Below are 24802 nucleotides of genomic sequence, written 5' to 3'. Positions count from 1 at the left end.
TACAGAGGGAGGATAACTCGGTGGTTAAACAATTAAATAACCTGAATTAATAACATGAGAAATTTGGATATTTTTGGATCATGCCAAAAAAATGGCATAACAGAAACCACTTGGAGGCATGGCGCATGACACCTGTTACTCTTGAAGCGAATTAATTATTAATAACCTTTATTATTAATAAGGAAAACTTCCTTTCAAGTGATACTTGGTTTTACTTATTTTTTGGTACCATCACCTTTTCATTTCACTTTTCATGATTCATGTTATAACTCTAACTCTAATTGTATTATTATCATTTTTATTCTATATGACTTATAATTCTATATATATATATATATTATTTTTACCCGTTTTTCTTTATTAATAAATTTTTTAAGTGATACTTTGTTTTCATTTATTTTTTGGTTCTATCACCTTTTGTTTTTTTGTTTTTATGATTCATGATATAACTCTTTTTTCATTCCTATATCACTTATAATTCTATATGTATTATTTTATCCGTTTTTCTTTATTAATAAATGAAATATATTCACTTATTTTTTATTTCCACGACCTTTAGGTTTTTCATCATGAACATATTTTTACACATAATTACAGAACATATCTAGGCTGCCCTTTGAACTGCACGAAGATGAAGGCTTCCGTTGATGTGGAGTGTGAATATGGTCCTATAAGTCACATTTTCTTTCTCATCAGCAAGTTTGAAACGAATAAATCGAAGCAGAGCAATTGATACTATCTTCATTTGTCGATAAGCAAAATCTACCAAATTTGGTACTTGATATAATTCGATTTCTATTCTCAATAAATTTTATTTTTAACACAAAATAATTTATATATTCTTTGTAAATTTTATTTTATTTTTAGTTATTATTCATCCAATCGTAATTTTTATTGATAACTAAGTAATATTAAATAAACTATATTGCAGAAGCTAATTATAAGATAATTATCAAATTATATTAATTACTAATAAATTATCTAAAGAACAGATACTTGGTTCATAAGATAAAGATACAATTCGTTTCACAAAAATAAAACTAATATGATAGATTCGATATTTTTAGTGTCGGGTCTGTGTGTCGCACGAGTTATCAACTATCTATATTAATAAGGAAATCATGTTTAGGTACTAAATCTTGGTACTCACTACAAAATTATACAATTATTTTTATAATTTTATGTAATAAAATCTCAACCGACAAAAATTAACTTTTACTCCCTATAAATTTTATTACCCTTCAATTTTTATATGTTGCTGAACATCCAAGCGTCGGTTTACTTTAAAATAATTGTATTAGTAAGTTAACATGTCATTTATATAAGTAAATAATTAGGAGCATGCATAACTAGAACTATACGTTGAAATTTTAAAATTACACTTAACTTCGACTTTTTTAACTACATATTTTATCAGCATTTTATATATTATATTTAGATCTGTATTTTGCACGGATTATTAGTTTCAGTTTTATGCAATTAATAATGTGATACTATTATTTTTAATTTCGGGTCCGTGCTTGGCACGGGTTACCAACTAGTAAAATATAATATGCAAAACAAAATAAAGCTTTTATCTGGAGGAGAACTTGCACTTTCTTATTCTTCTCCAATGTTTTGTGTTAGAGACTTAAAATAGAAAAACACACCTAAAAACTTGGAACAGAAAAACTGCTTCCTACTACTACTCCACAACGTACACTACTTCCTAATTTATCTCCACCACATTGAGAATTATTCAAACTAACTACTCTAATTAATTTATTTCAAACAAAAGTTTAGATTAATAAAAACATAATTTCAACATTCTCTCCCTTCATCTAAACTTGATTGTCCAGGTTCTTGACCCCGAGCAACATCCGCATTTCTTTGAACTTCCCAGCTGTCAATGGTTTGGTCAGAATATCCGCCCTTTGCTCTTGTGTCTTCACATACTTCACTTCTATTTCCCCACGCTCCGCACAATCTCTAATGAAGTGGAAGCGCATATCAATATGCTTACTCCTACCGTTTATGATAGGATTTTTGGTCAGATTAATCGCGGACTTGTTGTCCACATAGATTACCACAGGTCCCAGGGACACATCCATCACTTGCTTTAACAAGTTCTGCAGCCATATTCCCTGCGTTGCTGCAGCTGTAACGGCCATAAACTCAGCCTCACACGAAGACAGAGCTACGTACCTCTGTTTCTGCGAAACCCATGTTATCAGATTCACATTTAAGTAGAACACTACGCCTGTAGTGTTTTTTCTATCGTCTATGCTCCCTGCATGATCACTATCTGAATAACCACTTAGAAGATAGTTACCAGACCCCTGATGATACACTAAACCATAACTTAGAGTGCCTTTTATGTATCGTAACACTCTCTTCACGGCGTTGTAATGCAACACTGTTGGTTTCTCCATATACCTGCTTAGCACACCCACAGAATAAGATATATCGGGACGAGTATGAACAAGATACCTTAATTCACCAATGACACTCCTGTATAATGTGGAGTCGACTAGCTCTCCACCTTCATCCTTTCCTATCTGTATCTTGGACTCCATGGGAAATTTGACTGGCCTGCACATTAACATATTCATCTTCTCCAAGATGCGTCTTCCGTATGATGTCTGTTTAACTTCAATATAGCCATTCCGCTGGTTCACCTCCAATCCTAGATAATAGGCCAATTTCCCAATATCACTCATGTCAAACTCGTTTTTCATCTGTGCCTTGAACTTTAGAATGTTTCCCGTACTCGACCCTGTTACTAACAGGTCATCCACATACACTGCAACTATTAGACACTCATCTCCTTCACGTCTTGTGTACACGGCATGATCATAAGGACACCTTGTAAATCCCAAACGCCTTAAATAATTATTTAATCTTGAGAACCAAGCTCTTGGTGACTGACGCAAACCGTAGAGTGCCTTCAATACCTTGTGTTCTTTCCCATGTTTTTCAAAACCACTAGGCTGAACTACGTACACCTCTTCTTTTAAATCACCATTCAGGAATGCGGACTTTACATCCAAGTGATGCACCTGCCAGCCTTCTTTCGCTGCTAAAGCTAACAACAATCGCACTGTTTCAATGCGAGTCACAGGTGCGAAGACTTCGTCATAATCTACTCCTTTTTTCTGCATATATCCTCGTTCCACAAGCCTTGCCTTATATTTCACAATATCTCCATTTGTGTCCCTCTTAATCTTGTAAACCCACTTTAACGAAATGGGTTTGCGTCCCTCTGGTAAATCTATCAAGACCCATGTCTTATTTTTCTCAATTGCCGTGATTTCAGCACCCATAGCTTCTTTCCACTCGTTGATATCCTTAGCTTCTTCAAATATTTTTGGCTCTTCAACACCTATCAGCAAAAGTTCATCATCCAATTCTATTTCTTCTGTGGTGTCGTAGATTTCACTTAATAAACGGAACCTTTTGGGTTCACTTGTTTCACCTGATGACTCGAAGCTATCGCCTTCACTGTTAGGCTCACCAATAGAACTTTCCCTTGTATTCTGAGTGTCAAGAGTATGCGGTTCTGTTTCTGTTTCGATGTTACCCTGTGCATTAATCTGAGTATCCAAAACAACAAATGAGGAACCATGTGATTGTTGTCCATCCATCTGCGTCTCTGTGTGCTCCCACTTCCAACCTTTTTCTTCTTCAAACACTACATCGCGGCTGACTTGCAGTTTCCCAGTATTTGGATTAAACAACCTGTGAGCCTTTGTTCCTGGCTCTTTTCCAATGTAAACCATTTTTACACTTCTGTCGTCAAGCTTTCCCAGAGCCACATTTTGCGTCTTAACGTGTGCCAGACACCCAAATATTCTGACATGATCGAGTTCTGGCTTTACCCCTGTCCAAGCCTCGTAAGGAGTTTCACCATTCAGAGACTTAGTTGGCAAGCGGTTCAAGAGATAAACTGAATGCCTCACTGCCTCTCCCCACATTACAGCTGGCATATTCCTTTCTTTCAATATACCCCTTGTCATAGCGATCACAGTTCGATTTCGCCTTTCTACAACCCCATTTTGTTGTGGGGTGTAGGGGGCTGTCAAATGTCTTTTGATGCCTTCAAGTTCACAGAAAGTTTCAAATTCTTTTGACATAAATTCTCCCCCCCGGTCTGTTCGCAACACCTTGACAATATCTTGTGCTTCCTTTTCTACCAAAGCCTTGAATTTTTTAAATGCCTCCATTGCTTGATCCTTCGTCTTTAACATAAACACCCACATTGCACGACTATAGTCATCAACCAGTAAAAACACATACCTGTTTCCTGCCGGAGTAGGTGGAGAGAGAGGGCCGCACAAATCAGCATGTATCAAATCGAGCTTCTTTGTTGCTACGAACGTAGTTTTCAACGGGAATGATTTTCTTGTTTGTTTTGCTAACAAACAACCACTACACACAGTCTTTGGTTGCACCATTTTTGGAAGTCCTCGTGCCATTTCCTTCTCTGACATAGCCTGAAGTGACTGGAAGTTCACGTATCCAAGTCTTGCGTGCCATAGCCATGTTTGTTCTTCAGCCTTTGTTAACATACACACAGGACTCATCTCCTCTATTACTGCCTTGTATAACCGATTAGATGATCTTTGTGTCTTCAAAATAAGCTCTCCCTGCTCACCATACACCCACAAATATCCTCCACTCAACACTACTTTATTTCCACATTCTGACAACTGACCCAGAGAGATGATATTGTTGCACAATTTCGGGATGAAGTATACATCCTTAAGTGTGTGTTCCTCACCATTTTTATACTTGAATACTATCATCCCTTTCCCTTCAATTTCTACAGCCGACCCATCTCCAAAGCGAACCTGACCCTTCACGTTTTCATTTAATTCGTAGAACTTTTCCCGGTGTCCAGTCATGTGGTTACTGGCACCGTTGTCCAAGTATCATATATTTTTCTCGCCCTTTGTTCCTTCGTACTGATTAGTGTTTGGCTTTACACTTTTCTCATTCAACAACACGATATTTCACACTCAGTTAAGAGTAGTGTAGGCTCATCGTCCTCATATTTTGTGAGGTTTGATTCTTGGCTTTGTTCCTTATTCTTTTCCCTCTCTTTTCTTGGTTTTCTACACTCAGCTGCGTAATGTCCATACACACCGCAATTATAACACTTCACCGTACTCCTATCACGAGTTGCAGCATAACCCTTGTTAATTCCCTCACCCTTGGGTTGCTGTTGCTGTTGTTGGTAATGTCCTCTACCTCCATTTTGATTTCTGGAACTATGCCTGCCTCTACCACGTGCTGCAAAACCTCCTCTTGGTCTCTGGTTTTGATACGCAGATGACCCGGTCTTGTTCGACCTTTTTGTCCACTCCTCATGTGTTAACAAGAGCTGTCCCCCTGTGTTTTCTGATTTTCCTTTCGTCCTTTCTTCGTGGGCCTTGAGGCGGCCTACCACCTCCCCAATAGTTAATACTTTCATGTCCCCAAATTGTTCGATGTTTGAAGCAATTTGAAGAAATTTTTCTGGGACTGCCCTCAACAGCTTCCTGACAACACTAGCCTGCTCCAATGTTTCACTAAGAACTCAAATGTTTGTGACAATGCCACTCAGCTTCATGTAAAAGTCGTCCACCTGGTCTGTGTCCTTGATGACCAGTGACTCGAACTCGCCCTTTAACGTTTGCACCTTCGCCTCTTTTACTCGCTCCGCACCCATACACAATGTCTTTATCGCGTCCCACGCTTCCTTGGCCGTTTCTTTCTCAGCAATGGTCAACAAAATATCCTCTGGCACGCCTTGATAGATCGCTGCAAGGGCTACCTGTACCGTCTTCTCCTCTACGGGTTTCTTGGGATCCTTTCGCTCAATCGCATCCCAAACTCCTTGCGCTTTCATGAAGACTTTCATCTTCAAGGACCATACTGTGTAGTTGCTCTTGGTAAGCAGTGGGTAGCTTAGACCAACGGAACCTTCCTTCGGTTTTGAGGTTTCCATCTGCACACTCGTGTGTCTGGGTTGTAATTTATGCATGCACGTACCTACAATAACCAGACTCTGATACCACAATGAAGCGAATAAAATATAATATGCAAAACAAAATAAAGCTTTTATCTGGAGGAGAACTTGCACTTTCTTATTCTTCTCCAATGTTTTGTGTTACAGACTTAAAAATAGAAAAACACAGCTAAAAACTTGGAACAGAAAAACTGCTTCCTACTACTACTCCACAACGTACACTACTTCCTAATTTATCTCCACCACATTGAAATTATTCAAACCAACTACTACCTAATTAATTTATTTCAAACAAAAGTTTAGATTAATAAAAACATAATTCCAACAACTCTTTCGGGGATTATGCGAAAGTTTGTGTTACTATATACATCTGCATTGCGCTCTAAAGCCATGCACTATTTATATATCTTCACCCTTTCCGTTTGGTCCTTCCACTGGAGCTTGACGTACAAGATCATCCTTTATGAGTTCCAATGTTAATTTTGCTCACAAGTAATTGGCACAAACAACTGCATAGATCCTTTTCAAACGCTACTCACATGTTCAAGTTTGGGGCTACCGATATTAAGCTTAAGGCTCACAGGCATGACCTAACCTCGTTCAAAACAAGAGAAAGGAATTAACTTGTGGAAGTTGTCAATTTGATGAATTTAAAGGGCTTTCCAATCCAATCATATGTAAATCGCGTAACTTCATACCACATTATACTGACACTCATGATTGATGTACTGTGACACCAATCTTGTTACATAATGCACTAGCATTCCCATTTCTGAGGAAACGGTTCATGTCTTCGTATTTAATGCTTTTTTACCCAGTCTACCTTAAGACACTTTTGCAAATTAAAACTTAACGTATTGGTTAAATGTTGTGAATGACTGGTTGGTATTTACATGAGCATCGCTGCTGTGCGGAATGACCTATATTAATATGTTATATATCTTTTGTTAATTTTACTATAATTATTTTTATGCTCCATTTTCTGATCAGCGTTATGGTGTACTGCTAGCAGTTGTCAAGGAAAATGAACGCTCACTTAAAAATATGGAAGTTTCAATATGTCGTCCCAAAACTACACATAGGTTTGAAGGCGCTGATCCAACTGTTTTCAGCAATCAAGAAAAGTAAAGTTGTCTTAGGTGTTATATACCAGTTTTCAGTCTTCTTATGACGAGTCACATACAAAGTATCGTCTCTAGCCCCATGATATAATTGAAAAACTTGAAGGAATTACTTGTCCAGATGATTTAAACGCTAAATTCAGGGTTTATCTGGAAAATGTACCTACTCATCTAATTTAGAATTCACCTGTCAAAATAGGATCCTCTTGATAGAGCAATTCTGATTGTAAATTGGAGTTTTGGAGTAAGAAGCCAATTCTGATTGTAAATTATAATTCAGGTGTTGCTGTGTTGTTAGTTGAGGTACTTACCAATAAGATCAGGCGATTATGTCGTTCACCTTAACTGATACGTTAATTTGTTTTCTTTCTTTAATGACCATCTTATCCGATCACCATAAGCTCAGAACACATCCAGATTTAAGAGTTCTTTACTGATCCATTTTGTCTCTCTATGATGCAGGATATATCAAATCTTTTATGCAGTATAGCGGTGGCATTTGCCCCGATCATTAGTTGCCTGCGTTGCTGGTGGAAGTTTAAAGACTCAAAGCGGCAGCAGGATTTTTCCAGGGACAGCCCCCTAATATTATCAGTGATGCAAAAAATTGAACACAATAACACACCAAGTGAGTGAGTGCATGTACGAACACTAAACACATGACACAACAACACACAAAACCAAACAAAAGCAAATTAAATGAAAGTTGACCTGCAAAATAGTCAGGGACCTGGACCCTAATACTTTTTAGTAGTCGATATGAATCTGCTTTCGTTGCTAGGCTAAACAAAGTATATTGTAATTCGGGGACAGCCTGAAATAGGTGAAGGTGTAAATCTATTTAAATGCTGAATCAAAATCATTAAAATGCAAAGTGAAATAAAATTTCTAGTATATTTAATACAAGACTACTTGATTTGTTAACATAGAAGCCAGGACTGCACTTATTTGGCAGTAGGCTTTTTACTACCTGGTTCAGAACTAAGCTCTGAAACTTAAAAATGCTTAATTGGCCAAGTGGTATCTGGTCTACTTGCATTATACTATTCTTTTAATGAGAGGTCGAGGTTTCGAAGGAGATTTGGCTTCATCCTGTGGAGCATGATCTGTCAAAGGGGGTTGTATTTTTGGATGTCTTGATTTTTAGTCATCTACCAAACTAATTTTTGTATTCCCTCCTCCATATGTCAATTATGATCAACAGATCTTGTAGGATTCTGATCTGTAAGATGCTTATTGTATCCATTTATCTACGTTAGTCAATAGTTTACAATTTATTATGCAATGCAGCAGACTTAGTATTGCAAATGAACGAAATGTGACCCCCATACATTATCCTTCAAGTAGTTTTTTATTTTAAGCAACACGATAGACTAATTCCCTGTCTGGTAGATTAGGTAGCGAAAGGGACTCGTTCCTCTTACTCGAGTGCTTCCAATAATGAATTTAACAGTAAATAGGGTCCTTGCAACGATTGCTGCGAATTTATCATGATACGTGTAAGTTTTATGGTATGAATGTATGGAGGTTTATTTCAATAATTTACCTATATGTAATATGATCCTAACAATCGTTTATCTTTATTATCTGTATGGTGTGCAGTGCAAGAAGAACCTCCGAAAACAAGCTGTCATGTCTCCTTTGTTCGGAACTGAAATCTAAAATTATCTAACTAAAATAACGTAGGACGGTGTATTAGTATTAGTATTAGGGACATTATATCTATGCGTGTGCATATATACTCATTTAGATATGAAGTCGTGGTGCATCAAACAAATCCAAGTTGCAGATTTATGTTTTGTCTCCAAAACAAGAGGAATCACATCTTCATATAGGCCGAGGGCGGTTTTATGTTAGCATTTTATGACCTGGAATATGTGATCTCCAGCTTCATTTTTATCTCATTCATTCAGTATTATTATCACAACTATCGATTACGGGTACAAAGATTTCACAATTCAAGTAGCATGTATTTCGATATATTTACTTTAAGGGGGTAGCACATTAACATTACAAGGAGTGTGACTCATATACTAATTTAAACCCCAGCTGGCCAACTCATCAAAAATAAGAACCATCTCCTTAAATATTTTATTCCAACTCTCTCAGATTTAGTATTGCTCTACGTGAGATGAAGAATAAGACATGAATCCGGTTGATTTAATTGGTTGTTGAGTGCTAGCATGTAGCAATTCTGATATATGACATTAAAGTTGCTAGGATAATGGAGGATTGATTCAGTGGCCGTACAATATTTATAAGATAGAGAGATAATCTCAATCAGTGTAGGAGTATTAGTATATTTAAAGGAATCATGGGATCTTATGGACCATTATTACACTAGATCTGTCCTCCATTATACAAGGCCAAGGGATGCTAAAAATTTAATTAATTTGATAACAGCTCATGTGGTGTGCCAGTGGTCCTGCTTATTAAATTTTGTAAATATGAATTTATACAGCACAAACATGCTCATGTAATGTTGACTAGAACCACACAAAAAAGTTTGAAAAGGATGGACAACAAGATCAAGTAGATATGTAATTCTCAATGTCTGTTCAGTATGGACACACTGCCTGTCCAGTGTGTCCCATGAAGAATGTATACTGTACTAAGTCTGACAAGCCTTACATATCTATAGATTTTACCCTCAGTATTACGAGGCTGTTTCAGTTAAAAATCTCAAAGTTTTGGAAAAATAGAAGATAACATCCAATCTAAGTGTATGTAAACTGTGCAAAATGAAAGTGTTTCTATGGCCCACAGACAAATGCACAAGGATACAAGATCATCCGGACACCAAATGATCAATAACATATATAGATGATCAGGTTCATGAAAGATTACAAGTATTAAGTTATTCAACATACTAGGAGTATTACTTGGTGACTGATGACACCCTCAGCATTTTGCCAACTATTTGTCAAGTTATAAACATTATCAACAGATATACTTTTTATATACAGATTAAGCTAGCCAACCAGACAAGATTTTGTTTGAGCTCAGCAGAAGTAGCTTCATTCCAACAATTCATAGTTATTCAGAGACAGATTAATATTTATCATTGTCTGTACTTCAACTGATGCATCTCCTGCGAATGATGCTATAATGTTGCAGACACTAGGATCACTTAATTGGCTTGCACGTCTAATGCAATAACAAACACGAGTTTTGCCAAATAAAGGCGATCAACTAGGATTCTTTGTTGGTACTATCCAAAACCTTTACAGGGAAGCTTTCTGACATGAAGCCAGGGAAATTTATTGCCCTTATAAGATAGAATGGTGTTTAACGTTCCAAGAAGACCGTAAAATAAACTGAAGGCTATACTTGTCAATGATAATATCATATGAAGGAGCAATAATATAATTCATGCAATTGAAAAGCCAGAGTTCTCCGTTGATCACAGTATGACACTTCATGAAAGCATGGTCAGTTAATAAAATTCATAGTAATTAGTTGATAGCATTCGCTTTCAACTCTGGAAATGCAATATTCATTCTAAAACTAATATTCATTTGTAACGATTCTTTATGAAAAATACAGAATTATAAATTTCCCTGAAGCTTGTAACAATATTTATAGTGCTACAAAATAATCAATATACAAGCAGATGAATGGGGCCTTAAGAAACTTGCCAATTGCCATCCTCTGATACTTATTCAGGTAGATGTTGCCAGACAGGAGCTAGTTTTTGAAAACTTCAGATGGCCGGTGACTTAATCAATTGGAACCTTGAGGCTTTAAGCGATGAAGGGATGGGACTGCAAATGACCACTTTCAAAGAAATAACTGTAAATCATGCTTCCAACAGCAATCTTGGAGGAATTTGCAAAAATTATTGATCCGACATCATTATTCCTGCTTTCACTACAACATTATTGCTGGATATCAAGACAAGATTCTGTCTCAAGAACCTGCTGACACTAGGAAAATAAATAACTACCAAATTTTCAGTTACAAGTGATAGAAGTAGGTCAACATAATGGAATAACACACAACTCGATATCAATGACAAGTTTAAGCGTTAGTTCCATTTCTAACAAGTTGAGGAAGACATGCATAAGACCCACACAAAAAGTTATTTCAACGGAAAAAAGAAACAACAATTTACCAAATCCGAATCAGTATTCAGTCATTTCCTGTTGGAAACAATGTGAGTACTTTCCTGGCGTTGGCAGATTCCAAATCTTCAATATAAGAAGATGGCAGTGAATTTTGGACAGGTGTCCCTATCCTATGAACCTGTTGTTGTTGCTGCTGATGTGGCTGTCTCGCCATAAATGGATGCTCGAATTGCCCATTGGAGGGAGACCCAAAATGACCCACATGCCTATACTGTGGATGTCCAGCAACACCCACCATTTGCTGCTGTTGTAGCGCATTGACAGACACAAAAGGCATGAATTGTTCCGAATTAGGACGACCCTGATGCAAAAAATGAGCTGGCACCGGTGAACTAGCGAATAAATGATCAGTGGCAGCGTCTCCACTAGAAGCATGACTTCCACCACCATTACCAGAAAGTCCCTGCATCCTTTTCAGATAAAGTCTGTACTTCTGCAAATGACTCGCGACGTTCTCCCGAGTCAATCCATCCACACTCATGAGCGTCATTATAGTCTTGGGAACTGCATTCTTGATTCCCAAGTGGGCCACCGCATCCACAAATCTTTTGTGGAGCTGTGGCGTCCACACAAGCCTAGGCCTCTTCAGTGTCCGTGCAGGCTCGTCGCCTGCAGCTCCACCGCCACCCAACTCAGACGAATCAAATTCGCCTGAATTGGGTGACTGAAGAGGCGGAGGTAACTGTGGTGGAGCTTGTAAATTATGATGAACTTGCGGCATAGGAATAATACTAGTATTATTAGTATTATTAATAACAGGATTGTTGGTGATATCGAAAGCACTAGCAAGATGAGGAGTAATAAGTGTTTGAGACAAAGGCATGAGTTCATCAGGTGATGGGAGTTGTTCTTCCCATTTTGAGAACCAATTTGACTCATCTTCTCTCATTTTGATTCTCTGGTTGTACAAGATTATCACAAGCTTCACTATATTTGTATAAGAGAATGGTACAATATATTTGTTTTGGTGGGTCAAGATTTAAGTAGGCTAGATATTAGTCATAAGAAAACAAGGAAAAAACCAAAAACAAAAAGACTTGAGATTGACTTGATCAAGAATCATGATTAAAGGAGGGATAAAATTATTGAGATGGGGTTCATTATGTTTCTATCTCATATGTTTATCCTCTCTCTCTCTCCCTCTCTCCCCAGAGAGATATAGTTTGGTAACAGTTGCGTGTGTAGAGAGAGGAGATGCAAGGGATTTGGGAGATACATACAGGGGATAAATGGAGTTTGGACTTGGAGGGGTGTTCGAGGTGGATCTTTGTATTCTTATTAATTTCAGGTTCAGCTTTTACTGCAGCTAAGGTAACTGTTGCACGTTTTTTTTCAGAGGAGATGGTATTATTACTTCCTTTGTTTTTTTCTTATTGTTCGACTTTTTTGTACACATTCTTTGACAGCTATATAAATAATAATTTTTAAAATATTATTTTTGTAAATTAAAATTTTAGTTATATACTTTTATTTAAAAAAAAATTTAAAAATTATTATTCTAACTTTGACCAAAAAACTTAGAAATATGTGCACTTCAAACATCATATAAAAAAATAGAGGGGGTATATATCTTGAGTACTTGAATTTAAAAGATATATCATAACGGTTTTAGATAAATTATATGACACAATATTAAATATATAAATTTTTTGAAACAAACTCATAAGAAGGTGATCAAATGGGGGCGCAAATTAATGATACGGTGTTGATCAAAATGATATAACATTGAAAAAATATTTTAAATCGTCTTTCATATTTATTCACGTAAGAAAATTATATTATATATATATATATATATCTACCACACGCATATGTATATATGTATATATACATGCCCTAAGATTGACATAATATTGAAAAATTCTATTATATACAATTCTTAAAAAAAACATATTTTATTTATATTTTTATGTAAATATAAAATTTATCCCTCCTAACTAAAAATATTTGACCCTATAAATAAAATTTAAATTTATTAGAATTCTCTTATTAATTTATTAGGGCCAAATTCAAAAATAAAAAATAGACAAAAATGTGTATAAATACAATTATACGATTTTAAAAAAGTAGATTATGGAAATTTGTATGTCGCAAAGGTAAACATGCGTCTCTTTTTGAAAACTAAGAGTGTTCCGGTCTTCTTATCCTAAAAATGCATACCTCACTTTTTCATTTTTGTACAACAGAACCAGTACTCTCCTGTATTATCAGTTTTTAAATTAATTTTGACCCACTTAATTTATTGATTCAAATTTCATTATCCGAGAAATATTTTTTCTTTTTATTATATGACTTATTCTCTTTTTAACAAGCAAAATATTTAGTTTTTGAGTGATTTTTTAAATGTTCTTTAATACTATTCAAAATGTAACTTAATTTTATGTGTGTTACTACTGATTAAAAAGACTTTGATTTTGAACTATTGTGATGAGTTTCTCCATCATTGTATGTTTATTTAACTCGTTAAAATGTTACAATTTCCAAATAAATTGGTTACTTATGATAAATTGAACAATGTGTATTTATATTAACTTTGTCAAAGTCGTTTCGATCCGATCCATTCTTGGGGTTAAAATAAGCAATCATTAATTTAAAAATTCTTGATTCGATGGATTAATTCTCAATTCATCCTTTAGAAGGTACCGGCTTATTCAATTTTTAAAATTTGATTAATTGCTTTAAATTTTTCTTATCGGAATATATAAAAATATTTATTAAAATTAAAAAATTATATTATTTTAAATATAAATGATTATAAAATTTACGATAAAATAAATATATTTTGTTAATTAATAATTTAATATTAAAATACATCTGATTTTTAATCAGACTAATTACCGATTTTCGACTAATTCTAAATTGGTAAGTCAATCGATTTGTAAGATATAATTTGATAACTATTTAAGATTCATTTTAACACAGTGGCATTACTAAAAAAAGTCAGAATTGGACCATTAGATTTCAACGGCAATAATAATGAAGCCGGTGATCTTTATGAAGGTGATACATATTGTAGTGCGACAATAATCAACACACAACTTGATGATATAAAGATCGAGGAACGGTAGCTGTGATTTAAGACGTCAAAATAATAATTAGAGTTGATTGCAGTGATTAAAAACATCCTGATAATAATTAGAGATGATGATGAAATAAATCACTCTCAAGATTGAGTAACTTTTTAAAACCATCTACGTTGAATATTCCAACTCCCGGGATGGTTTGAACATTGGGTTGCGGGGGTTGTTGTTGATGTTTACCCGTATGATCCCCCCCGAGTGTACTGGAGGATCTTGTCGCCCCTCGCATTGAGGCTGCGATTATGGGATATCTCCATCCTGATTTGAGCCTCTCCTTGAATCTGAGGTTCATCCCGGCCACGTATTGAGCCTCTCCATTATTGTGTGGCCTTTTTGAGTTTGGACGCCATCCCCACCATAAGGGCACGCCCTAGGCCCATTTCCAGTAGCACTATAAGAAGCAACCTGAACAATGGCAGGGATTTTACCGCACCTGAAGGGGCATGCTCGTTTTCGCGGTATCGCGCCTTATCATTCCTTTGGAATGTAGGGGGTACACATGTTGTATCACGGGGCCTCGCTTCTCAATCTTTTCCTTTCTTTTGTCATTCTAACAACAACATCATCAAGTCATCATCTCTCAACATTATGCCAAGCCTTCTTTTCAAGGTTGAGAAATATCTCCTCTCTTCACCTTGGTTTTGAATATTTTTCGCACGAAGACGCTCGTCCATCGTGCGTCCAGATCCATGAGGATGTGGGCTTACCTGATTGTCAATTCGAGGTCTTTTTCTCCCATCAGTATCCTCATCAAGAAGATCCACGGTTCTCAATATTGAATTGAAGTTATTCGAAGTATCTCTCATGTAATATAACTACTCCAAGATGTCAGCGTTCTTGATAAGCACATGTGGTGTTCCTCCAACATCCGGAGTTCGTGGAGGATTCTCCACGTTTCTAGGAACGTATGGTTCATGCTAATTGTAGCCGCGCACATCACCTCCTTCAGATTCTCTATCACTTCCATCATAATCATAAGACATTTTTTTCTCCTTAAGATTATGATCTTGATCAGCGCCCCTCCTTCTAGTGCCAATTTATTGACGGAGAAAAGTTGTAACAACAAAGTTTGAGATTTCACGTCGGAAACAAGATCTACGATGATTTTTATTTACCGAAAAATCAAGAGGTGTGTAGTGTTTGTCTGTTAATTGGTGGCTGAGATTGATTAGGGTTAGTGGTGGCCCTTTTTAGCACTGAACTTCAATCCCCTTTAAATGTGCCTATGTACCTTTTGTATAAGAATCAAGTATGACGTAGTTATTGGGGAACAAGAAACCTAATGGGTTTAGAAATCTTATTCCAAGGCCCAGCAGAAGTCCTTCCAGAATCCGTCGTCCCTTAGATTTAGGGATTGTTGTGCAAGACATGCATGTACTATAACAAGACTAAGTTAAATTGATAGTCCTAAGTAAGTTGTATTGTAATTTTAGTTTGCATTTTGTATTGTAATATTTAAAGTCTGTAAAATGTCAAAGAATAGACTGGAGCCTTTTTCTGTAAACAGTATCAAGCCTAAGAATTCTATCTGGAAGAAGATTAAGAAGATCATGCCTCAGAAGAATTATGCAAAAGCTTGGAGTTGAATAAATCTGTTTTGAGAAAAATATTTTAAGTCAAGATCTCTACAAGTCACAGATTTAGTGTTATAGACAAGTCATTCGAGAACTTCAGAATGACTTATAGAGAAATCAGGAAAGCTACTAGAGAACTCAGAGATATCGACAAGGCAAATTGAAGACATGACAATTGAAGATAGCGACAAGTCATTTCTTCACTAGAGAACTCTAAGATATCGACATGTCAAATATCACTAGAGAACTCAAAGATATCGACAAGTCAAGATATCACTAGAGAACTGCGAGTTATCGACAAGTCAATTAGTCACTAGAGAACTTAGAGATATCGATGAGCCAAAGTGAAGACATGAAGATGAGAGATCTCGACAAGCTAAATTCTCTTATGGAGAACTCAGAGACCTCTAAAAGTCAAAACAACTATAAAGTAATGAGAGATCTCGATAAGCCATTATACTTATCGAGATGTCAAATTCTCTATATACCAAACTGGAGATTTCGAGGTAAAACTCAAAGTACAAAGTGCAGACCAGTTCAATATCCAAGATTAACAATCAACAAACAATTCAATCAGTTGGACTGACAAGTCTACAAAAATCAGCTTGAAGAGTACAAGATCAAAGGCCAAGATTAACTGAAAGAGTAAAGTCACAGGCATGCAAGATTAGCAAAGATACACTAAGCCAGAAATAGAAAGATTTGATTATCCAAAAATAGGGTTTAGTACATGCTAATGCATGTTGTGTAATAACTAGTGTTTACTATTCTATAAAGTAAACACTGGTTGCTTTGTTTCAGTTATAACAAATAGATCTGAAATTTCTTGTAACTCTCAAGAGAGAAGCTGAGTTGTTAACATAACAAGAACCCGAAAATTTGTAGCAAAACACATACTTGATTTTAATATAAAATTAAGTGAAGTTTTGGAAGATAGTGTGTTCCTGTGCATGTATTATTATCTCATTTAAATCATACTATCTTTACAAGTTACATTTCTACATCTGCTTTGTTCACCAACTTAAGAAAACCAAAAAACCACTATGTTGCCCAGTAATGATACAATTATTTAAGGGGGTTGGATACAATTATATGAACGTTTCGAACAAGTATAAAAATATAACAGTTCTTTATATTTATGATAAAAACTGTTATAAACTCCCTCAAGAAATACTGATGTTCTTGAGAGTTGCTAGGTCGTACAATGCTCGAGTTAATCACTATGTGATGACCTAAACTGTGTTTATAAAATACACAGATGCTACAAATCAATCTATGATATGCATTATCAATTACTAATAGAAAATGATACATATATTTGACTGAATACATAAAGTCCTATCACTCAGAACGAACAGATTTTAATCCCTCAAAATAAGGAACAAACTTAATCTTCACAAAAAACTGTCTTCAGATGCTGATGTTCTGCAGATACTGATGATGCATCAAATCCTGATGGCACATCAAATCCTGATGACATCCAAAACAGTCATATCCTGAGCTCCTCCTGATCATTGAGAATCAGCACGTAACAATCTCCCCCAATTTATGCTTAATGTAATGAAGCTCAAATTCCATTCTCAATGATGCCATAACCAATTACAAAATATACAAGGAATAAGGCTTACTTCAGTATCTTAAGATAACTGACAGTTATTTCCAGAAATCTGTTTAACCTTTCTTCCTCCTTGTCTTGAAGGACTTTGACAAGCTTTTTCTTCAACTCTTTCTTCTCTTCAGTATCTTCTCCAAGATGATAAATGGCTGATCTTAATTTAGAAATCGAACTCTTAGTTATTTCAAGATCACCAATTAACATAAAGCTTAAGCTGACATTTTCATGATCAGGACTGACAGATAACTGAGGATTATTGAGAAAAACTTTTAGAACTACAACTCCCTTTTCCATCTTCATTTCTTGACCATTATAAGTTCTGTACATAGGAACATAATCACCATTGTATTTGTCTTCTTTGTTCATGACTCTTCTTCTAATACTCTCAAGTATCATAGAAGACCAGTTTCTAGTGACATTGTCCTCAACTCTAAGAGACAGTCAATATATTTCAACCCTATCATAGTCTTCATCAAGAGTTGCTACAATGTAAACTTTTCACTTTACCATCTCTCAAGAAGTACAGAATCTCTTCTCTGACATCACCAAGATTTATCTTCCTATAAACAATCTTTACAGTTTCAACTTTCTCAAGATATGAAGGAGTAATTCTCTCACCAAGATTGTCAGTCAGAATATCACCTCCTCTAGTACGAGTTTTGATAAGTTTTAGCTTTTCATTATGTTCCACCCAAGAAGGTTTCTTGATGGACTTATCAATATCCTCCTGTTCTAAAATAGAATCCCTAAGTCCTGTTGACACAAATTCAATATGCTTGAATTCTTTAGGATAACTAAATGTATAAACATATTTCCATCTTTTATCCTTCTTGCTGAGAGGAGCATACCCTGTAGATAAATCATGAATCTTTCCTCTTATTTTCTACCACAACTCTCTTCTTGAATTTAGAATTCTTTGCTCATAGTCACTGCATGCTCGATCAGCTTTTCTTCTGTCAATTCTATCCTGTTCATCAAGAATTGATTCATCCAATACTTTGATCACATTTTCATCAGTGTCAAAATCAGCTATCAGATTCACAGCATCAGGATTTACTTTTTCCTCAGGTTTTATGTCTACTTCAAGAGACACATTTTCATTAGTTATGTCAACTTGAGCAATGTCAGCAGTTGATTTCTTCTTTCTTTAGACAATCATTTCTTCAGTATCCCCAGCTTCTTCTTTTACATCATTTCCTTGTACGGGAACAAAACCTTCCCTGAATAGAACATTCAGAAATGCAGAATCAATTGCAGAACCTTGACTTGAATTAGAAATTCTTCCTCTTCCTCTGGCTCTTGTGGCTCTTCCACCTCTTTTTCCTATTCCTTTAGAGGTGTTTGCTTCAGCTTCAATTTGAGCCATAAGCTCCTTCTGTTGCATAACTGCTTCTTCAGTTGTTAGATCAGGAAATTCTTCAGTTATCAACCTAAGAGCACTTCTGGCATTCTTTTGCTCAAACCTCTTATCCTTGTGGTACAGAACAATCTCTTCACCTATTTCCTTGTGTCTCTAAGGAAAGAATAACCCTTTAGCATATGCTATTTAGAGATCGTAACATCGTCAGTTTCAAGAGCATCAGCATTAGTCTTGCGCTTAACTTCATAAGCACTAGTAGACTTTCCTTGTCCTGAAGAACCAGATCTTTTAGAATGTTGAGGTTATTGAGCAACATGAGAAATTTAAACATTTGCAACTGGATTCTTATCACCATCGTCATCAGTATCTTTATCTTTCAACTGAATAGAGTCAAGTGTACATTTTGTGATAACTATCTTCTCCCCCTTTTTGGCATCAGTATTTGAAAGAAGAGAAAACATAGTATCCAGTTTATCAGCCATTGAAGACACTTTATCTTCCAAGGAAGAAAATCGAGTATCCATGCTTTGTTGAGATTGAACCACGGCTTTAACAGCCTTTTTCGCACTTATGACTTCAGCTGAAGTAAATGGTTTAATCATAAAGGCATCAATCTTGTTCTGTAAATTAGCATAAGATGCCTTCATATCAGCAAATTCAGAGAGAATTCCTTTCACAGCAAGGATTTATTTCCAGTCATATGTCCTGAACATCCACTATCCAAGACAAGAGTGTTTTTCCTGTTACCCCGCAGTCAGAAGAGCAATTAGTTAGAAGGATTTTTAAGGACCCATACTTGTTGGGCCCTCTTTTTGGACAACTTAAGCCTTTGTGATTCAGAAATACTTCTGACAGTTTTTCCTTTATCAGGATTTGTCTTGTCAGAAGTAGATTTAATAGAACTGGAAGAATTGAGTACATAAGCAATTTTATTGAATTTAGGAAAAGGTTCATAATAGTTGTGATACAGCTTATGATAGGAACTACAGGTGTAAATTGAATGCCAACTACTACCACAATGAAAACAAGGATTTTGTCGTTTATAAAATACTGATCTACCCCTAACATCAGACTCAGGAATATCAGTTTTCATTTTCTTACTCCTCCTGCAATCAATTGCAAGATGATTAGTATTACCACAGTTAAAACAAGTTTTTCTAGGAGCATTGGGAACAAACTTATAATTAGAATCCTTAGAAATACCTTGCTTACCATTTCTGTTCCTTTTAGGACTTTTAACTTGAGGTTTGTGAGTAACCTCAGATAATTTCTGTTTTAATTATCTTTTAGACAAAAGTCCTATATTCTTTTCTTTCTTAACAGTCTTAATGGTTTTCTTGTTTTCCTTTCTTTGAGATTTATCACTTACTGATTTTTCTTGGGATGCTGATGTTGAACCCTTTTCAAAGGTAGATTTGGGTTCATCAACTTCTGAAGAGATAAACTTTACAGGAGTCTTAAGGGTAGTTTTATTTTCAGTGTCAACATCCTTAATACCATCTACATAACCAAGACATTCTTTCCAGTTTTTCTTAGAGATCATCTCATGAACCTTTTTGTCTGAATTAGTCCAGGCTTTAAGGGTTTTCCTCTCATTCTCTAATTCATTCTCCAACATACTATACTTAGCTTCTAGTATCTTTACTATATGTTTAGCTTTCTCACATTCTTTCCGAACTTCAATCTGATTTACTAAGTCAGACTCCAATTGATCAACTCTAGACTTTAAGATTTCATTTTCAGATAACAGTCTTGATATGGATAGAAAATACATCCTAAAGACACATTAAATGTCACATTAATTACACTTGGGCTTCTTGTCAGAAAAGTCCAATACAGACGTCTCTGATCCAAGCTTCATAGCAGGCCTGTCTGGTCCGAAGCTTCGTAATAGGCCCATGAGGACCGAAATAACCAAGGCCTACCAGCGGAGGTTGTCAAAGTCCACGAACACGAGCTGATCACGGACTAGGCCCAATACGGCTGGAAGAGCAGATACATGTGTTCTAAATGGACTCAAAGTCCTACACAGAAGGTTCTGGAACTCCTTCCTAAATAGGACTCCTAATCACCATCTAAGTTGGAGACTTGTCCACCAAGTCTCCCAACAGAAATCTAACCCTAGACTCAACTCTATATAAAGGGCTCTACCCCTCAACCTAGAACTATGTTTTTGGCTTGATTCTCTACAACACAGAGATACGTAGGCATCTTGCAAGGATCAGTAGTCCTGAACGCAAGAGCAACCATTAAAGCTCGAAGCTCACCAACCCTAGCATTAAATAATAAAGTACTCAGGTTTTTATTCCACATCATTTGGCGCCGTCTGTGGGAAACTTACAACAACCATGATGAACACACGGAGCAGAAACACTAGTAGGACAGACACTCCTGTCCCATCACGAACAATCGCATCAGTGATGAACATACCACCGCACTCAACTTATGCCTCTGTTGGTAACCACGGACTTAGGGTGTTACTACATTTTACGATAAAGATTACGAAAAGAGGATTACCTTGTTAATGGTTGATTCCACGCTCTTCTATTGTATTTCCAAATTCCCTTGAGCGAAGTGTGGCCTCCGTCTTCTCAAGTTATCCTCTCTTCTTGCTCCTTGGTGGCTACAATATATTTTCACAAATTTCCAAGCAAGAAGAGAATAATAATATATATAGGCTACAATAGGGACCATGGATAATTAGGTTGGGCCTTCTAATTACATCTTGAGCCTAGCCCAATGTAATTAAATATTAATTCAATCCACTAAAGAATTAATATTTGCACTACCTTTCCTAATACCGTAAATTAATTAATTCGGTTCCAATATTATTTGCTTATTAAATTCCCCATGTTTAAAATATCATATGTCCATTAATTAAATAAATTACTGATAATTTATTTAATTAATATCTTTTATCCTTGATCATCCACTCAACCTTTATTTAATTATGCCAGAATAAATTCCACCTGCAGGGTTCCACATAATTAAATCTTTTTGAGCTTTCAAAGGGACATCATTAACCCGAATATTATCAGGACATGGATTCCTTCAATAAATAATATCCACCATGTATATAATTCCATCACCCAAAATATAATGATATAATTCAAAAGAATTATTTCATATATAAATCAAAGCATGTAAATAATATACACATGTCAATTACTATTTCCGGATTAAGAACCTAAGCATTAATAATAACATAGAATCTTAGTTCTCCTTCTTAATCGGTATTAAGGGAACAATTCTAAATTTGATCCTGTTCAATATACACAAAGTATACTAGCATTATTTATTAGTCAATATAAACTAATCTAAATAATACTACAGCCATACCAGTGGATTGTCCAACACCACCTGTGCTGTGAACCTTATTATATTATATAACCGTATTTAACAATCTAATATTCTGTATCCCATTTGATACTAGATTGTTCACAATATATAATATTAGACAACATGTAAACATTCAAATGATTCTCAAATAAACTGGCCAGAAATAAATGTACATACTTCAAATAAATATTTTCAGTATACACTAACAATCTCCCACTTATACTCAAAATATTCTATGTGTACATCAGTGTTTATTTAATCCACTATTACATAAAAATCTATGTGTCCATCCATCTGACTCCTATCGCTTCCACATGCTTGTTAAAAACCTTGGTTGGCAAGCTCTTTATGAAAGGATCTGCTTGGTTGTCTTCTGATGATATGTGAGCCACAACTATATCCCCTCGCTTTACGATTCCTCGTATGAGATGATACTTACGTTCAATATGTTTAGCCGCCTTGTGGTCTCGCGGTTCCTTTGAATTTGCCACAGCATCAGTGTTATCACAATACACCGTCAAGCTCCTAGGAAAATTAGGTACCACATCTAAGTCCAAAAGGAAGTTCCTGAACCATACAGCCTCCTTGGCAGCCTCAGAGGCCGCCACGTACTCGGCCTCCATGGTGGAGTCTGCAATGCATTTCTGCTTTACACTCCTCCATATAACGGCTCCACCTCCCAAAGTAAAAACATATCCCGAGGTTGATTTCCTCTTATCCCTATCTAATTGGAAATCTGAATCAGTATATCCCAAAGGAAATAGATCTGAGGCCTTGTAAATTAACATATACTCCTTAGTCCTTCTCAGGTACTTGAGTATAGTTTTTACTGCACTCCAATGTTCCTGACCTGGGTTCGACTGATATCTACTAACCATGCCTACAGCAAAGCAGATGTCAGGCCTCGTACATAACATAACATACATTAAGCTTTCACATGCTGAAGCATAAGGAACTGCTTTCATGCTCTCTATATCCTTAGGTGTCGAAGGACACTGCTTCTTAGATAGAGTGTTGGATTTTTAAACGCAGCGGGGCGTGGAAAAACACTTTTACACACATAAAATCCAAATAAAAGCATATAAATCGTGAATAAAAATTCGAGGGATCGAATCTAACCTTTTAAAATTAATTCGGAGACAACGATCAGAGATCCTTAGCAGTTGTTCCTCAAGTGTGAAGCACTCCACCGGTATCCACCAAGAAAACGACTTTTAGGAGGAGGAGGAGGTGGATAGAATTTGGTTTTCTGAAACTTTTGGGTTTCTGGGGTTCAAATAAAATAGGGTCTATAATAGTGTATTTATAGGCAAAATTATCAGCTGAAATTTTCCCATAAATATTATTATTATTATCCTATTTATTATTCTCATTAATAATTAAAACACCTTTTAATTATTAATCCTTTTTCTAAACACTTTAGAAATAATTCTCTCTCTTGATTTAATTTCCAAAAATTAAATTCTTAATTAATAATATTAAGAACTTTTCTTAATTAATTTATAATCAATTAAATCTCATTTAATCAATTATTAAATTTTCCAATTAATTATTTATTTCACAAATAAATAATTATTAGCCATTATTAATTAATTCCTCCACCATAAAATCATTCTCTTTTTATGGTGTGACCCTGTAGGTTCAATATTAAGCCGATAGTAGAAATAAATAATAATAAAACTATTTTATCATTATTTATATAAATTCTCTAATTTATTAAATATGATTAATTAATTAATCACATTTATTCTACATCGTGAGTGATGCTTTTCAACATATCGCGACTATCCGGATAATATGAATTCACTGCTTAGAATACCAAGAACCTGTCAGTGAATAGTTACCGTACAATAAACTCCTTCTACCCTACAATGTCCCGATTAAATACAAGGCATGGATCTCGTGTCAAGCCTATCAAATTTAATCACTTGCTTACCATTTACTATGCGTAGTTCTATGCAAATTAGAAACTCCTTTCTAATTTCATTTACTCTGGCCAGAGATTCCTGAACTAGCATAAGTGGATCAGCCTTGAACATTCGCTTCCTTCACTGGAAGGGGTAGATCCTTTATTGATCATACACTATCTTCGTGTACAAATTCCTATACCCAGAAGAGCCCTAATAATTGTCCCTGGAGACTAAGAACTAAACCAAAGCATAGTTCAGTGTACACAAGATGACTATGATGACCTCAAGTCTAAGGATACTTGTACAACTATCACTAAGCGAACAACTGCTGACAGTGAGTGAACTCCATCAGTTGTTCAGCTGGGCAAGTCATGTTCAATGAACTTATTCTATAATAAGCACCTATATACTAGCTATAGTGTCACCACACAAATGTCTATGAGAACAGACATCCTTCATAATGAAGCAAACATAGTATGTACCGATCTTTGCGGATTATTAATTACCAGTTAGTAATCCTATGACCAGGAACTATTTAAGTTTAGAGTTATCATCTTTTTAGGTCTCACTATTATGATCTCATCATAATCCATAAAAAGCTTTACTCTAAACTATGGTATATCTTATTTAAACACTTAAATAGATAAAGCCCGTAATAAAAACAAAACAAGTCTTTATTAATATCAA

At 35.6% G+C, this 24802-nt stretch overlaps 2 protein-coding genes across 4 annotated transcripts; both read right to left on the bottom strand.

The window, feature by feature from the left end:
- Positions 1–4975: 4975 nt before the first annotated feature.
- LOC141719250 (uncharacterized) lies at positions 4976–5968 on the bottom strand. Its single transcript, XM_074521623.1, has 2 exons — positions 5606–5968; positions 4976–5533 (listed from the first exon to the last, which is right to left on the bottom strand). Exons 1-2 carry the CDS (start codon positions 5966–5968, stop codon positions 4976–4978), a joined length of 921 nt encoding a protein of 306 aa, XP_074377724.1.
- Positions 5969–10651: 4683 nt separating this feature from the next.
- Positions 10652–12483, bottom strand: LOC141720510 (transcription factor MYBC1-like). Of its 3 annotated transcripts, none has more exons than XM_074522950.1 (2): positions 11225–12483; positions 10652–11036 (listed from the first exon to the last, which is right to left on the bottom strand). In XM_074522950.1, the coding sequence occupies exon 1, from the start codon at positions 12124–12126 to the stop codon at positions 11242–11244; it is 885 nt and encodes a 294-aa protein (XP_074379051.1). In that variant the 5' UTR covers positions 12127–12483; the 3' UTR covers positions 10652–11036; positions 11225–11241. The 3 variants fall into 3 exon arrangements, with proteins under 3 accessions (XP_074379051.1, XP_074379052.1, XP_074379053.1); XM_074522951.1 differs by having other exon boundaries at positions 10652–11027; XM_074522952.1 differs by having other exon boundaries at positions 10652–10980.
- Positions 12484–24802: the final 12319 nt, after the last annotated feature.

This window comes from Apium graveolens, chromosome 4, assembly GCF_009905375.1.
Source record: "Apium graveolens cultivar Ventura chromosome 4, ASM990537v1, whole genome shotgun sequence".
Classification (NCBI taxonomy): Eukaryota; Viridiplantae; Streptophyta; class Magnoliopsida; order Apiales; family Apiaceae; genus Apium; species Apium graveolens.
The sequence above is the reverse complement of the archived record's forward strand: the minus strand, read 5'-3'. Positions and strand labels throughout refer to the sequence as shown.